The 16968-nt window shown below is 37.9% G+C and overlaps 2 protein-coding genes across 4 annotated transcripts; both read left to right on the top strand.

Moving 5' to 3' along the window:
- Positions 1–7029: 7029 nt before the first annotated feature.
- cnr1 (cannabinoid receptor 1) lies at positions 7030–11052 on the top strand. Of its 3 annotated transcripts, none has more exons than XM_015057524.1 (2): positions 7030–7408; positions 8060–11052. In XM_015057524.1, the coding sequence occupies exon 2, from the start codon at positions 8105–8107 to the stop codon at positions 9497–9499; it is 1395 nt and encodes a 464-aa protein (XP_014913010.1). In that variant the 5' UTR covers positions 7030–7408; positions 8060–8104; the 3' UTR covers positions 9500–11052. The 3 variants fall into 3 exon arrangements, with proteins under 3 accessions (XP_014913010.1, XP_014913006.1, XP_014913012.1); XM_015057520.1 differs by having other exon boundaries at positions 7031–7413; XM_015057526.1 differs by lacking the exon at positions 7030–7408 and adding an exon at positions 7896–7919.
- A 1771-nt stretch (positions 11053–12823) lies between these two features.
- Positions 12824–16466, top strand: akirin2 (akirin 2). The gene is made up of 5 exons (XM_015057479.1): positions 12824–13347; positions 13762–13896; positions 14700–14849; positions 14934–15005; positions 15802–16466. The coding sequence occupies exons 1-5, from the start codon at positions 13176–13178 to the stop codon at positions 15810–15812; spliced, it is 540 nt and encodes a 179-aa protein (XP_014912965.1). The 5' UTR covers positions 12824–13175; the 3' UTR covers positions 15813–16466.
- Positions 16467–16968: the final 502 nt, after the last annotated feature.

The raw sequence follows: 16968 nt of genomic DNA, 5'->3' as shown, positions 1-16968 counted from the left end.
TTTCTCAGCCCAAAGATCTTCCTAACATCACAGCAGACAATAATTTTTTTTTTACCCTTAATAAGTATGTTTTTGTTTTGCTTTGTTTTTGCCTTCAGAATACGACTCGATTTAATCTCCCGTGAAATGACATGATGTAAATGCAGAGCTGCCGTAGGTCTGTCGTTGCGTTTCGCATTTCCAGCCAGGAGTGAAGCATGTTCACCCACACCAGTTGCTCTGACTTATGATTCATAAAATGTGTATGAGGCTGCTCGAAAAAGCCTGTATTTTCGGTCCACATGCAGCAGAGCGCTGCGGTGTTCGACCAAGTGAGACGCCCAGACTTTAATGCATTTCATAAGTTTTAGCAGGGACATGTTGATAAACAAATGCTGATTTGCCTTTTTTTTTTTTTTTTTTTGCTCACTCTACATTTTGTCTGACTTCTACAATTGACTTTTTTCCCACTGAACTTTCTTAAAAAAATAAACTTTGTACTTTTTTTGATGTGCTGTTTTCTAATAAATCCTGCAAGTTCAATTCTGCCTTTAGTTGGTGCTTTTATTGATTCCATTTTTTACATGTAGAAAAGCTATTTTTCACCATGGTAAAATTACAAAGTAGGGTTTAAAATAGAGTGTGCAGACTGTAACAATGCACTCACCCCGTTGTTTTTCAATGGATCATTAAAAAAGTTTCTGCATATTGTGTGTTGATCCTTCATATAATGAGGTAATTTCCTTTCGAATTGCTTTCTTTGAATCCTCCAAAATTGACCAGATCTAATCAGTAAACAGAATATTCGGGGAACGTTATTTCAGTAATGATGTCATTTGAAATTAGAGCCTTCTGCAGCCAAACAGTGGAAGCATCCCTTTACTGATATTTAGGCAGACCTTGTCCTTGCTCAGAATCATTTAAATTCATCACACATCTTTAATCAAGTGGGCTCGTCCAAATTGCAGGTGACAGTCCTTTGTTTTGCGTCAACAAACACAGATTCGCCACGTTCACAGTAGCACTGGAGTAAACTATTATTTGTCACGTTGCAGCTACAGCTGTGTTTATCAATTTATGGATGTACCGGAGACCGCTGCGTATTTGTCTTTAGAGTTCTCTCAGCGTTTTAGAGAATTATGAGCATGCCACAGGATGAAAAATGAGCTCTGAAGTTAGTTAAAAGCGCTTACTGGCAAAAAAAAAAAAAAAAGTCTTATACTGGTGGCCTATTTTCAGAGGAGTTGACTCATGCATAGGTGATGCGATTAAACTTAACTGCTTTAGCCTGTTAAGTGAAAGAATGAGCAACTAAAGGAGAGCAGGAATTTTGGGTTTCAAAAGGAAACGAGGCTTAGATGAACATAGAAAGCAAAGAATTTCTTTTTCAGTATTTACAGTTTTTTATATATTGCCAAAATTAAAACTAATAAGAAAATAAGACAATGTTGTCTTATTGTTTCGTCTTGGAACGTATCCTGTTTGTAACGTCTTGCTGAAAATAGGTACAGTGTCCAGATATTGTACATCAAACTGCATTTTATCTATCTGATAGTAATTATTGATCCAGATTTCAGGGCTAATTTTCCTGTCTCCAACTTGTTCAAAATGCTGTTGCCCTTCATGTAACTGGAACACACAGGAAGGAGCACACTTCACCTATTCTGTCCTCAAGCCTTCTTCTTCTTCTTCTTTTCAATGCATACATGGTCTTGCTCTTCCTCACCCCTCTGACTTGCCTTTCCTTCCTTCATTACCCCTGGGATCAGCTATCCTTTTGCTATTGGATGCCCCCAAAGCCAGGTTTGAAACACTGACGCATGGAAGCTTTACAATGCTACTTTTCTAATTTGAATGTCCTGTGAGAGCTAGCTGTGCTACAGCTCTAACACCAGCTGGTTTCTATACAAGAACAAGTAAGTGATGTATTTTTAGCAGGCATGTTTTTATAATTTTGCCCTCCTCCATAACAGTGTCACAACATGCACAGTACAATTAGTTTAAGTTGATTTGCTACATCTGCATGACACCACAAGGGGGTGACAATCGCTACTCCTCTGGCATTTGTTGATGTTGCAATAAAACAGAAAAGATAAGCACGAATAGATGGTGTTTTCCGTTCTCTTTTCATTACAATCATAATCGCTCGATTCAGGCATTATTAATTAAACCAGCAATTGTCAAAGGAGGGAGTTAATGGTTTCCTCTGGGTGGCTGTGTACACCGAGAGAATCAATCTGTTGCTGAGGTGCTTCTGTGACTGAGCAGTATGTGATAGTGGGTAGTAAAGTACCGGCCAATGTTCCCTTAACTCAGACGATGGCCACCTTTTCATCTGTCAGCTAGTGCTCAAGATGTTCGATGATGTGCCATCGTCTCAGCTGAAGGCTGAGGGTGGTGGACGCAGACAGGCTGGAGAAATTGATTCGCAGGGCCAGTAATGAGGGGGTGGAACTGAACTCTCTGATGGACGTGTCAAAAGAGAGGATGTTGTCCAAGTTAATGACAGCTCTGGACAACACTTCACACCCACATGTTGGACAGGCAGAGTTGTTCAATAATAGGCTCACTCCACCATGATGCAACAGCGAATGCCATTTTTTTTTAAATTATTGTTATTATTATCATTATTTCTTCTTATAATTCAGATTGGAAGAAAGGAGTGGATATGAACAACAGCTAATTTATAAAAACATGATATCTCTGCTGCACAGGCTCATAATAATACATACAAATGTTGCTTTAAACATGTAAATGTGAAATAAACAAAAACAAAATTAGCACATGCGCTGTAACAAAACGAGAGTGATGTAATGTAACCAATAAATGCATTTCTGCCGATAAACAGTTTTTTAACATCTGGTGGTTTTATACAGAGAAGAATAAAAATTGTGGGTGTGCTATGGCAACAGAGCAACAAACCATATAGAAACATCGTCAATAAACGAGGGTAAGCCTTTCCTGTTTTACATCAATTAGAACTTACTATAATATTAGAGATTTATCTTTAGATATTATGAGTGAGATATTATACAGGACTCACAGAGGGACCCAGTTTAAAAGGCTTTCCTTCCCAGGATGTATCAAAGGGGTTTGTGTCAGGAAAGGCATCTGCCCTTAAACATCTGCTCAGTCTGTGTGTATGCAGCTGTGGAGCGGGAAAGGCTGCCGTGCTGTGGCAACCCCAAGGAGGGAGGAGCAGAACAACAACAACATGAATCAGATAATGTATTAAAGTCTTCTTGGCATTGTGCAGAATTTCACCAAAAGACTTTGTTTGACTTTTACTTAATGTAAAACACAGATTTCCTGCCAATCGGCATCACTCAAAGCAAGGTGCATTCAAATGGTGAAACTGTAACAGTTTTGTTTAAAATAGATTAAAATTTATAAAATTCTTGTTTCTAGGTAATACAATTTATTTCAAATGTTGTAGCTTGTAGAGTTTTATTCAATTTTATAGGATGTTATGCATCAGTATTTCTGAATACTATGTTTCTCAAGTTTAGTTTGTTGGAAAATAGAGTCCCCCCCCCCATCCATGCATATTAACATGCTAAAAGGGCAAGGTGTTCTGAATACTGGGCATCTGACATTTCACACTCAGCAGCAATCAGATAGTCAAATTACAGCTGTTCTGGAAATCACACAAGACATCCCTCCACTCTGCATGGCTTACTCTCCCCTGAGCTATTTTTTAATTTTTTTCTTCTTATCCAGGGATTCAAAGTGAGTCAGTGTGGAGGACAAAATGTTATGTACCACAACTGAAACGCAGATGGCTTCAAGCTTCGCTTCAGCCATCACTCACTGCTAACTCACGGGTTAGCATGCCAAGCAAGTCAGAGAAAACTGTCACAGTACAACAGTGAGTTTTGCGAACCAACCTGCTGCCCAAAAGTCTAACTGCCCCATGCGCTGAACATTATGAAGTCTGCAACTGCTGTGTGACTAACAAGCTGATTTAAAACTAAGTTCGGGCATCTTTGGAAGCGGTTTCTGCATTGTTTTTGTGGTTAGGTGTCAAGTTAACACATTTCTCTTTGTTTTTATTTGGGATTCTAATTACTATGGTGATGCAAACGAGTGTGTTATTGTGAAGCTGAAGAACTTCACAGTAAAAAAGTTAAAGGATCGTCTTTCACATTAAGCAAAGTGTATTTGAGACTACAAAACATTACATATCACCCATCATTTAATTAATGAAACATGGCTGTGGCAGCATTATCTTATAGAAACACTGTTTTATTTTTTGCATTTATAGGAAAGCAGGTCAGAGCTAATGGGAAAATTGATGGAGATAGATACAGAGCCAAAGCTACAATGGAATCAGTTAGATTAAAACGGGCCTATTAAAAGTCCAGACCTAAATCCAATTGACAACCAGTTACAAGACTTGAAAATTGCTTTTCACAAAAACTTTTCAACCAAACTCTGCTGAGCTGTAGCTATTTTACATAGAATAGACAGACATTTTACACCCTAAACTTGCAAAGCTGCTAGACATACACTAAACACTTTTTTTCAAATAAATGTTGTTTAGCTTCACAATATCCCGCTACTTTGTATTACCGTAGTAAATAAAATCCCAAATGAAAACACTGAATATTTGGATTAAATTTGCAGAAAGAGTTAGAAAAGTTCAAAGCGTATCAAGACTTTTGCAAACTCTGATTTTCACTCATACTGCATTTAGGCATTCATAAAAGCACACAGTGACTTTTCACCTTAGATAGGAGCAGTTTTTGTGTGAACACAAAGATAATGATGTTGCAAAGACCACCATCTTGCACCCTGACAGCATCCAACCAGGCTTTTCTTACCGACTCTTGAGTAATGAGAAACCTAAATAGAGAAGTTGTGCTGATCCTGCAATATGCAATAGTGCAAAATCTTACAGGGGTACTAATTCATAAACAGAAAATATACATTAAGGCAATATAGATTTCTTTGCTAAGAAAAATGCTTTTACAGACATTGCATCAACTCTTAGTCGGTTTTATAGGCTCCACTTCCATGCCAATAAAGTTAATTGCATGAAACCACTTAATGGCCCATCTGCAGACACTCCCAGAAATGTGGTAAACATAACCCAGGAGACAACATATGGTACCAGCAGTGAAACGATGCTGCTGTGAGGCACTGGCGTGTCCCAGACTGAGACTCATCTGAGGGTGATGTTCTCCACCGCTATTTATGTTCAGTGCATCAAAGCTTCGAATGGGGTGAGAAACCCTGAGTTTCTCTCCTCTCACTGCTTTAATGTTTCCTCAGACAAAGCCATATACTGGCCATTTATTCTGCAGGAGGTGTCAGACTCAGCAATCGAGGAAGAGGGCATTCACGCTGGTTTGAATCATTGAAAGAGGCTTTATCAGCATCCAAACAAGAGGTGACAGAAAGAAAAACATGTTTTTTTTCTGCTCACTTATAAAAACAAGTGAGTGATCTTCTTACATTTGCAGCTTTTCACATCAGCCATTGTTAGCAGCCATGCCTGAGTTGTTTGGTTAATTGCACCTGCGATGCTGACTGAATCATGGCCTAATTCAAATCCCAAAGAGCCATTTTTACATTCTGTCTTGTGTCTGTGGCTTTAAAATGCCAAGAAATCCATCCGTTGTGATTCATTTGCTCTAAAAAAGTCACTTAGCTCCCATGTTTTTCATCAGCCCCCTGCAGACTTTGTCAAGTGGAGTCAACATTGCAGAAACACAACTGAATACATGGAAATCAGATCATTCATACTCACTGACTTTGATCTGTTTGTGTTAGGGCCCATTCTTTGTTGTTCTTATTCATAACAGGATCTGACTCTTAATTGTTGGCCTGCAATGTGATTGAGCTTGCTGATAAGTGGCTGTGTGTCCAGTTTACCCAGTGGAGCGGAGATGCTGGTGTGAAAACATGATACAGATTCTATGAATCATCACATCTCTTCAGAGAGTAGAAATTACTGGCCTTGTAAGATTAGCTGCTTATTTCTTTGTTTTTGGTCAGACACGTGCTGTTTTTGTTCAGAGGTTGTTTTTGAATAAACTGTTCTTCTTTTGTGTATTGAATGTCTTTGACCTTCCCTTTCACCTTCAGTTGTTAAAATAGATTTAATGAGTCACTGAAGGTACTCTCTTTGTTTTATGTTGTATTGTTGTTTTTTATTTTTGCTTCTTTTTTGGGGGGGTAGGAGGGGTTTGTTTAATGTAGATGGTTTCCTTTACTTTTTTGCTCAGTCAGTCATGCTTTTGTTACAACTTGACAAAGTCCATGTGTTTCACCACATTTTAGATTTCCTTCCTGTCTTGCTCAATGTCCGATTGAAATGTCTCCATACCTGAGGTTCTTTTTGATTCTTTTTTTTTTTCCTAATACAGACATGCTTGGCTTTAGCAAACTTGACACCTCCTTAAGTTTCCTAAGTTTCCCCAAGGCCATGAGGCTACAAGGCTGGTCCCAGCCATCCTACATAGAACAATTATTTCAGCCACTTTTATCCTGTGTTTCAAGTCTTTTTGGTCAAGATCTATCACCTCCTGTCACTCTGAAACTCTCCATGGCTGAATTTCTTTAAAATGCGCTGTAAAACACCTACAAAGAGCATGAAAGGAAGTCTAGGTGAGATTTGAAGCCCCTGTAGGACAAAATATAACCTGGATGGCAGAGAGTCCACATCATAACACGAGGAAGGTTCACAGTCTGATGGCGACTCAGTTCAATCAATACCAGAATAATTATGTCAGCCTTTCTGTTCCCTTGTCAAACTGTTTTGTATGCTTCAAAGATAAAAACGTGTGCCATCTCTTCTTCAATATAAAATTTATGTTAAACTCACTTTAATACCGAGTGATTTAATATAAAAACGGCAACATATTGGTGCTGACAAATGCGTTCAGATTTTTTTTCCCCCTCTGCGCGCAGTTTTTGTGTTTTATTGCAGTTTTCCCCCCGACGTTGAGTGATGAGAATTTAAATATATTCTATCTATAAGCCTTCGCTGTCGTGTGCCTCGCTCCTATGCGCCATGGAGCGATTGGCAGCTCCATGGGTTGGGCAGACAAAGCTCTATATATGAAAACACGTGACAGGGCTCGGAGAAGCTGCGCCTCATAAGAGTGAAGACACAAAGAAAAAGGCTGGAGAGACGCTGGAAGCAGCAGCAGCGGCAGCATCGACACTTCCAACCTGTTTCCAGAGAGAAGGCGCGCACTCCGGGAGACAACTTCGACTCCCACAAAAACTTCAGCTGCATTACGAATAGAAAACAAAGGGATAAAGGCGAAAAAAAAAATAGTATTGCTAATTATATGCATGGCTGTTTTTTTTTTTTTTCTTTTCTTCTGAGATCTAAGACTTTTTGTGGTTCAGCAATGCGCTTCTGGCTCGGATTTACGCACGGCGATAAAGGGCGATTCTGCACACTTGAAAGAATTATGTAAGGTAAAGAAACGCACTTTCATTCATTTCTGTCTTGAAATAACAGTAGCAGGGGGGATTTTGAGGGTTTTGTTGTTATATTAGCGGTAATAAATTAAAATTCCATATTTAAAGAAATATCGCACAATTAACATAAATAATAATTTTGATACGAAATTTTACTATTGCAATCAGTAGTGAAACCAATAGTGGAATTGCAACAAATTGCTCTTCTAAATCATTTAGACATTTTAGTGGATGATACTAATAAGCCTGAGAAGCCACATGTAAAATAATTCTAGGTTTGTTTAAGTTGTTCTAGTTATAAAAAAAGTGTTTTAATGTGCTTATGTGCGCTGGTTGCCTATGGGTGCCTATTGAGTATTAAACTCCATAGGGATAAGAAATTATCTAGTGTATGCATAATCAAAAACTGAGCCAGAGTAGTTGAAAATTGGATTTTAATTATTGAGTGGCTTCATGACTTTTTATGTCAAACATCTGCAGTGAAATGCTGTAATTATGTGAAGGTTATTTCTTTGTAAATGGAATCTTTCTGCATCAGAGGCAAAGGCTGGACTTCTGCAAACACACCAAAGGAAAAAACATGTTTTATTCAGGGCTATGGAGATGTTCAAAAATCTAATATTTTTTTGTTATCAATCTGTAGGTTGTTCCGTCATCTCAGACTGCAGTATTATCCTCAGACACAGCCATGAAATCTGTGCTCGATGGGGTGGCAGACACCACCTTCCGGACTATTACATCTGGGTTGCAGTATCTAGGCTCCAACGATGCCAACTATGATGACCCCATCAATGACTTGAACTTAAAGGGCAGCTTGTCCATGCAGAAGCCCCTGTCTGCTTTCCGCAGCAAGGTACCTACAGATGAAGAGCTCATCCTCAAGGGCATCCCTTTCTTCCCTACCAATGCCACAGACTTGTTTGGCAACAGGACCACATTTAGAGATGAGACTAATAATATACAATGTGGCGAGAACTTTATGGACATGGAGTGTTTCATGATCCTGACTCCCAGCCAGCAGCTAGCTGTGGCTGTGATGTCTCTGACTTTGGGTACCTTTACAGTGCTGGAGAACCTGGTGGTGCTCTGCGTCATACTGCAGTCCCGCACCCTGCGCTGCCGTCCGTCCTATCACTTCATTGGCAGCCTTGCAGTGGCTGACCTCCTGGGCAGCGTCATCTTTGTCTACAGCTTTTTGGACTTCCATGTTTTCCACAGAAAGGACAGCCCCAATGTGTTTCTCTTCAAGCTGGGTGGAGTCACTGCATCGTTCACGGCATCAGTCGGGAGCCTCTTCCTCACTGCTATCGACCGCTACATCTCCATACACCGGCCACTTGCCTACAGGCGCATTGTAACTCGAACCAAGGCCGTCATAGCCTTCAGCGTGATGTGGACACTCTCGATCATCATCGCAGTGCTACCTCTGCTTGGCTGGAACTGTAAACGTCTCAACTCAGTCTGCTCAGACATATTCCCCCTGATTGACGAGAACTACCTGATGTTCTGGATCTTCTTGACCAGTGTCTTGGTTATTTTCATCATTTACGCCTATATATACATCCTGTGGAAGGCACACCACCACGCTGTGCGCATGCTAAGTCGCGCCTCCCAGAAGAGTCTTGTTATCTATTCAGCAGATGGGACTAAAGTGCAGACTACACGCCCTGATCAGGTACGCATGGACATCCGTTTAGCCAAGACCCTGGTGCTCATCCTGGTGGTGCTGGTAATCTGCTGGGGTCCCTTGCTTGCCATCATGGTGTACGACCTCTTCTGGAAGATGGACGATGACATCAAGACAGTGTTTGCATTCTGCAGCATGCTCTGTCTCCTCAACTCCACCGTCAACCCCATCATCTACGCCTTGAGGAGCAAGGACCTGCGGCGTGCCTTCCTCAGCTCCTGCAGCATCTGCCGGAGCAGTTCCCAGCAGCTGGACAATAGCCTCGAGTCGGACTGCCAGAACAGAAATGCCAACATTTCTGCCAACAGGGCTGCAGAGAGTTGCGTGAAGACCACTGTGAAAATAGCCAAAGTAACAATGTCTGTGTCGACAGAAACGTCTGCTGAAGCTGTCTAATTAGCCATCAAGGGCGGGGAGGGGGAGTGTAAATGTCATCGACCTTGAACAACCCCATTTCACATGAAAAGCAAAGGTTGGGCATTCCAGAAAAGTCCTCTCCTGAAAGTTCTTGACTCTCATCCTCACACAGATGCTTTAGTGGCTCCATAATTTTATTTTGGTGGATAAGTACATAGAGTGCCAAAGTGCCAAATGGTATTGGAAGATCATAGAAGGGACTTGCAATTTGAAAAGGACTTGGAAAGACTATCATAAGTCTGCTGTTTGCCACAGACTTTTTGATATCCAGTCAGCAAAGGCATATTATATTTTTGTACTGTGAATTCAGGTTTTGAAAAACTCTATCTTCATTTATGGGATAAGGGGCTACTGCAATTTCTAAGTAGAGATGTTTTACAGTGTCATGTAGAACTCAGTGTCTCGAACCATACGTATTACAATTCATAGAGCCTTGACTTCCTATAGGCTTCATGTTGCATAAATGCATTTTTGAAACTGAATTAAAAAAAAAATCAGATTGTTTTGTTCCAAAATTGTATGATTTCTGACATCACTCGGAGAATGATCAATGTGTGGAGAGATATTTTTGAGAAATGAAAGGTCAGGTAAAGTTATAAACCATGAAATATCAACTCGGACTTGTAGGTGTAAAATATATTTACGAAATCTCATTTTTCGGTGGTAAAGTGATTTCTTTACTAGCTGCCTGCTCTTGCAGGGTAAAAATATCTTTATTCAGTTATGTACCAAACAAATGTACAGTGTTTAATTGCAATGAAGTGTTCCAGTTCAGCTATTCAGCCAAGTCAACTCAAACGCCAAGCTTTTTTTGTTTGAAGCCTGAAAGATAAAAAAAAAAAAAAGAAGAAAAAGGAGAACAACACAGAGTGCTGGTCACTACTGTTGGAAACCAAAGAGGTTTTCAGACTAAGGCTCCTTCTGTCAAATGTTTAATTTTATTGGATTCCGCCTTGTATATGTATATGTGGTACCTTGTGACTTAGTGATCTGTTTTCAACCCTAAAGCCTTTTGATCATTGCAGTGAATTTTTCTTAGTGCTACTGTTGCATAAAACAAAAGAAACCAATGCACAGGGCTGTTGAATTGGTTTTGGCGTGACTCTGAATAACATAAAAATAACTGCTGTTAATTTTTTTACCTCTCAAAACAAAGAAACAAAGGTCAGTAGCTTGTAACTTAAATGGAAGTTTGTGTGTAAGACTTATGTGAAGATCAAAACTGACCTTAGATAATCCAACATAGCAACGATGTGGTTTTTTCTGATAGATGATGTAGAACTTTTAATCTAGAAATCTCACAGCACAATTGTTCTGTAAACATTTATCTCATTGTGAAGTTTTCCAGACAGCTGTTTATCAATATGCTTCTGCTGGCTCTTGTAATTTTAAATATTAAAGATCAAATGTCAACTTGTGGCTTATGTACATTGGTGGCATAATGAGGAATCTATGACTTCAAAATCACCTTCGGTCAAGTGTTTCTGGTATTGCTGTGTTAAAACTTTTGAATAAAGTTGCAGCTGGTGTCATGTTGCTTGCAGGTGTTTGATTTGATTAGTTGACAACAGGAAAATGACTGACGAAAGAGGGAACGTCTGAGCTCTATGCTGACAGAAGAACAAAGCCAGAAGCTCTGTGCTACTCAGTCAATAATAATGTTTTACTGCCCCCTTGCGGGTGATGAAATATTGCACCTTTGCAGTCATTACTTCTACTTCTCAGCATCTAAAAAGAGACAGATTTTTAGGTAAATAAATAAATAAAAAACAACTACTGTTCCACCTTCCCTGCACGGTGCACCATCTGCCATTTCCTTTTACTGAGGGAAAATTGAAACATCTGTTAATTCACATGTTCTCTGCATTTTAACAAAAGAAAAAAAGGAAAAAAAGAAACCATTAACAGCTCTGTACTTAAGACAGGCTTAAATAATACCTAATAACAGCTGATAACACTAATAACAGATTTAGTGATTTTATTTTTTACTCTGGCAGAAATCAAACAGAGCAACCATTTTTCACAACTCTTCAGTCTTCATTGAGTTCACATAGCACATATTTTATATTCATTTTAGATGTCGTTTTGCATTTGTAATTATTTAGATTGGTGCAGAGCACAACAGGAAAGCATCATTGTTGTTCTACTTTTAATATTAGGAAATGTGGGGCTTTTTCACTATCGACCTCAACTCTTGGGAGTGTTGACATTTACAGCATTCCTCTCTTGAGAAACACATTAAGCTGAAAGTTCCCTTAAGTAGCAGTTATTATGTTCTTTTAACCAGAATATGTAACATTTATTAATAAATGTAATAATTTGTAGAAAGGTTTAGGCGACCATATTTCATCTAATTAAAAAGCAATAATGTTGTAAACTACAAAAGTAATTTTTGCAAGCTTATTAAGCACTCCGACTATAAATACAGTTATATGAATTATCCCACTGAGAAAGTTTCTTCCATTTGTATTATCATTCATTTTATATGATTTATATATAGTAATTAGTGTATGTGTTTGACATTTTATCAAATTTGACACACAGAAATAGGTAGAGTTGCCAAAAAATTGCACTCAACAATAAGTGTAGAACTACTTAAAATGCATTTAGGTAGTTCCACTTAAATAGTAACCTGGACAAAAACAGCACTGAATTGGATTACACATAAAATTTTATAAATGATAATAATAAATACAAATATATAATAAATAAAAAATAAATCCGAGGTATTGCTTGCTTAACTATACAGAGAAAATATTAAATTATCTGCAGGTTCACTTTGAAACAAATAGTAAAAAATAAATCACATCTTACACAAATTTACAAATTTCACAACATAAAATATTTGAAACCAATACAAGGTAGATGATGTACACATTCGAATAGTACAAAGTACATCCAATAGCGATGCACGATTTACTGTATGTCCCCAAATGATCTCCAAATGGCACAACACAACAGACTTTTTCTTTCTATACGGTATTTCGTCCCTTATTTACTTTTCATTTCTTGACTCGGGTAAGTACACATAACATGTATTTATTAAACGTACTTTATTCAATTAAAAATGAATATGCAAAGATTCAATAAATGAATTAATTATCCTATGACTTTTTTTAAATTTCAAATGAAAGTAAAACTTTTCTTTTGATTTGTAGATATCCCAACAAACAAAACAAATTTGAAAAAAGACGCTTCCCTGGCCTTTAGGGAAACGTAGTCTTCAAACAATATAAAGAAGTGAGAGAGGGCTCATAAAAAACTACAAATTCCAGCACCAGTTCAAGTTCTTGCGCATGCTCATAACTAACTAAGTAAAGGATAATAAAAGAGAAGCTACTCTGAACCGTTGCAATCGCTGTGGCGTATGACTTAATCTTAAAATCTGGTATCATCCAGGTGTGTGCTGCTGTTTCTTCTTAGTTATTTTATCGAGATTATCTGGTAATGTAATCTCTTATTTATAATTTTTTAGAATTTATCAGTGGAGGACAGGGATAAGCATAAAAAAGTGCGTGGCGTCCCGAGTCCTGAATCGCCGCTGCTCTTTTTATAGTTAGCATTAGCAGCACAGGGGCCCAGGCCAGCTACTTCCTGGAGACGAGGCACATTTAAGGCTTCGCTTTTCGCCTATTTTTGATATAATTAAGGTATAATGGCTTGTGGGGCTACTTTGAAACGTACCCTGGATTTTGACCCGTTAATGAGCCAGGCTTCCCCGAAAAGGAGGAGATGTGCGCCGGTCATGTCGCCGGTATCTTCCCCACAGAAATACCTGCGTATGGAACCGTCGCCTTTCGGAGAGGTCTCGTCTAGACTGACCACAGGTATGATAATTGGTGATATACAACTTTGCAGTGTTACTTATGTTAAGTTTTATAATGTTCACATGATCGCTGCTTGTTCACTCGTTTATCTTTTCCTTATTAGTTTACTGTAAAGTGTGCATGCAGTATAACTCTAAAAACATGACCATTGTGATGGTCATTTTCAGTTATCTCAAATAGCTATATCAAAAATCTATGGCTTATAAACTGTCATATATGCGTACATTATATCATCTTCCAGAAATTTGTTTATTGTAGTGCCTCTGTGAAATTGATAACTCCTGCTAGCATGCTATTTAAGCTAATTTGTAAAGTCTCCTAGTTGGACTAGGTGTGTGAACCCCGACTTTCTTTATTTCTGTACAAATGAAGCTCTTTAGTTTAAAGATGTTTCTGAACTTTATCTTCTCTTAGAACAAATTTTACACAACATAAAACAGGAGTACAAACGCCTTCAGAAACGTCGACACCTGGACAGCGCCTTCCAGCAGACGGACAGCTGCTGTCCTCTGGACCTGCAGAACATCCAGGCTGGGTCTCCTTTACCAGGTAGACACCATGTCCATGTTCTAATAAAGATTTAGTCTTTTTTTTTTATGTTCTCCTACTTCCAGTTCTAAGTCTTTGTGTGTGTGTGTGTGTGTGTGAAAATTACACCCACTTCATGTTGTGATGAACAGTATTTGTGTTGAGGACAGATGTGAAAGAACAGTTGCTGTACATTAGATTTTGATATTATTTTAAATATGAAGCAAATTAAATATGAATTTGACATTTTTAGCTCTCTTTAGCAACTTATTTATCAGTCAGCACAGCTTGCACTTTATTGTTGCTAAGAGAAGGTAGATCTTTACTTTGACTCAGATTTCAAAAGACTGCAAATATTTCCAAATTCAATATCGGATTGAAATGGAGCAACGTTTCTGTTTTTCTTTCAGTCTTTCGCTCTCTTCCTCCCTATTAAACTGCAGAAATGCCACATACAGGTTGCTGTTATGATGATATTGTAGCTTTTTTCTTCTATGATTGGAAAAAGGTCAGATTTTTTTTTACCACTGGATGTGATCTGTTACTACAGATCATGTCCTATCGATGACATGATGCGTGTTTGTAGCTGATTGTAAGAGCTTTTTACAACCTTGATTCTCAAACTATGTATTTATGTAAAAAATTTTTTTTTTTAGGGTTCTTAGGTTTAGCACAGAGACTTAATTAGAAAACTAAACTTTCCTGTAAACTCTGTGAAGCCCGACTTGCCTTTGACTGACCTGGTCAGTGTTTCAGGGGATGTTGGTGGTAGATATGTGAAAATTTTCATGCTATTTAAAGATCGATGTTGACTCTCCTCACAGGTGCTTCCTCAGATGCCTCATCTCCCACCAGGAAGGAGCAGCCACTGTTTTCCCTCAGACAGGTTGGGATGATCTGCGAGAGACTACTGAAGGAGAAGGAGGACAAAATCCGAGAGGAATACGACGAGATTCTGACGACAAAACTTGCTGGTGCGATTTTTGAAAATGTATGGCATGCTATTAGAGTTCTCGTAACGCACATCTGCTAAAGCGATGAAACTGCTCCTTTCATAGAGCAATACGATGCGTTCGTCAAGTTCACACATGACCAGCTGATGCGAAGGTTTGGAGAGCGGCCTGCGAGTTGTAAGTATCCATAACATCACAAAGTCTTCTCACCCATTTTAGTGTCTTCAGGGATGTTGAATTTCTCCTTTATCCTGCATAGGTCAAGGCTGATATCTGTCACAGCTAAAACAATTAAATGATTGCTGAACAATAGTTTGTGTGCAGTTCTTTTCCCCCTAACTTGGTGTAGCATATGCATATATAAGAGAATATCAACTTTGATAGAATAACAACAAAAAAATATATTTTAGAAAAACATTTGTAGAAGGAATAGCTCTTCTCTCTGCAAAGAACGAATAGTATGTTGGCCAGAGGTTAATGTGTTAAGACTTCATATTATCATTTGGTTTATAGATGAAGTCATAATGGTTTGATATACCAATCAATCAGTCTGTGATCGAAATCAGTTGCCTCAGTCAGAAGTATAAAAATTTTTTTGTTTATTAAACAAAAAAACCTAAAATGTGTATTTTTAATAAATGTATTTCTTGATTTTTTTTTTCTCTTTTTTTTCTTTTTAAGATTGACAAAGTGATGTAGTGCTTAAAAATAACATCAGATTTTTTTTGTACTGCTCAAATAATTTTATATTTTGCTTTGTTTACATCCGTTTTACTTTATTGTACTGAAGGAAAGAGAGAAATGTATTTTTTGCCTCATAAGCCAAGTTTTAGGTAGAAATCTTTTCAGAACATTGACAATAGGGAAAAAAATGCAGCTGAAAATGTGCCTGTTATAAATACATTGTTTCCTGGTGAGATCACACCATGCAGAAACATAAAGTAAAGTTGTTTATTTCTTGTTTTCCTTACAGATGTTTCCTGAGTCCTGCGTTCTAATCTCGGGATATTCCCTTTGCTGCCATCTACTCCAGGGACTTGGTGGATCTCATTGGACTTTTGCTGTGCCATATTGCCTCTCTGTGGACTCACTGCCTCAGGCAGCACTTACTGGCATCAACATTTGCTGTTGCTCAGAGGGTTTAGGAGAGTTTCGTGCTGCCAACATGTCTCAGAGACTACCAGTGGCCTCTTGACTGCCGTGTTGCATTTGGCTTTCCTCTGATGCCTTCATCAAGCACTTGGCCTTCCTAGATTTAACTTTTTTATTATTTCTTTCGTGTTATTTCACCAAGGATGTGAGTTGTGCAGCTTTTCTACGTCTACTTTTTTTTAAAGGGATTGGAGACAAATAGTAGAAGAAAGGCAGCTCTCGTACTGGGCTTGAGTTTCAACAGTTGTCTTGGCTTTCTTCAACATTGTATAAAGTGTTCTGATTATTACTGCTTTTAGATTTGTACATTTGTATACACTGTATTTCATTTTTCTTTTAAATGTTTTGGCTTGACTTTGTTCACTGTATTCCAATGTTATGACTTTTGTTTGCTTTAGGTTTAAAGGGGCTTTGATTCAAATGTAATGAATAAAAACTTGGCACAAACATTTTCTTACTGCTTTTTAAAAGTTTCTTTAGCAAAAAGTCCTTTTATTTTTCTTTATTTTAAAAACTGAGTTGTAAAATGACTAAGATATGTTTTAAGTACTTGAATTTTATACTTGATTTAATAAAATTGAAGATAAATTAACAAAGGCACAGATGTATCCAAGAAAAGAGAATTGACTTTTTGTGAAATTTATCCCATAAGTAAAGGTTTCACCATGTTTTAGGCCTACCTTTTCTGATCTCAGTCCACCTGAATAAAGCTTTATAGCTTCAAATATTACATATGACATCCTTTTGAAAAAGGACAACCTTTCATATCTACTGTAGGAAAGTTTTGTCATTTTTAAAGAATTTTATTTTTAGGTTTTAAAATAAAGAATAACTTACTAGAAGGGAATGGGTGTAGCCCATGAGGAGTTTTTATTTGTAAAATAAAAGCACAATTCATAAAAAGAAAAAAAATGGATCTAAAAACGTTGCAGTTATAGTCATACTGTTGTGGAAATGCAATCCCATTATTTAAATAATTTAATTCAGT

This window comes from Poecilia latipinna, unplaced genomic scaffold (genome assembly GCF_001443285.1).
Source record: "Poecilia latipinna isolate Pla-1442-1.1 unplaced genomic scaffold, P_latipinna-1.0 Scaffold61, whole genome shotgun sequence".
Taxonomy (NCBI): Eukaryota; Metazoa; Chordata; class Actinopteri; order Cyprinodontiformes; family Poeciliidae; genus Poecilia; species Poecilia latipinna.
The sequence above is the reverse complement of the archived record's forward strand: the minus strand, read 5'-3'. Positions and strand labels throughout refer to the sequence as shown.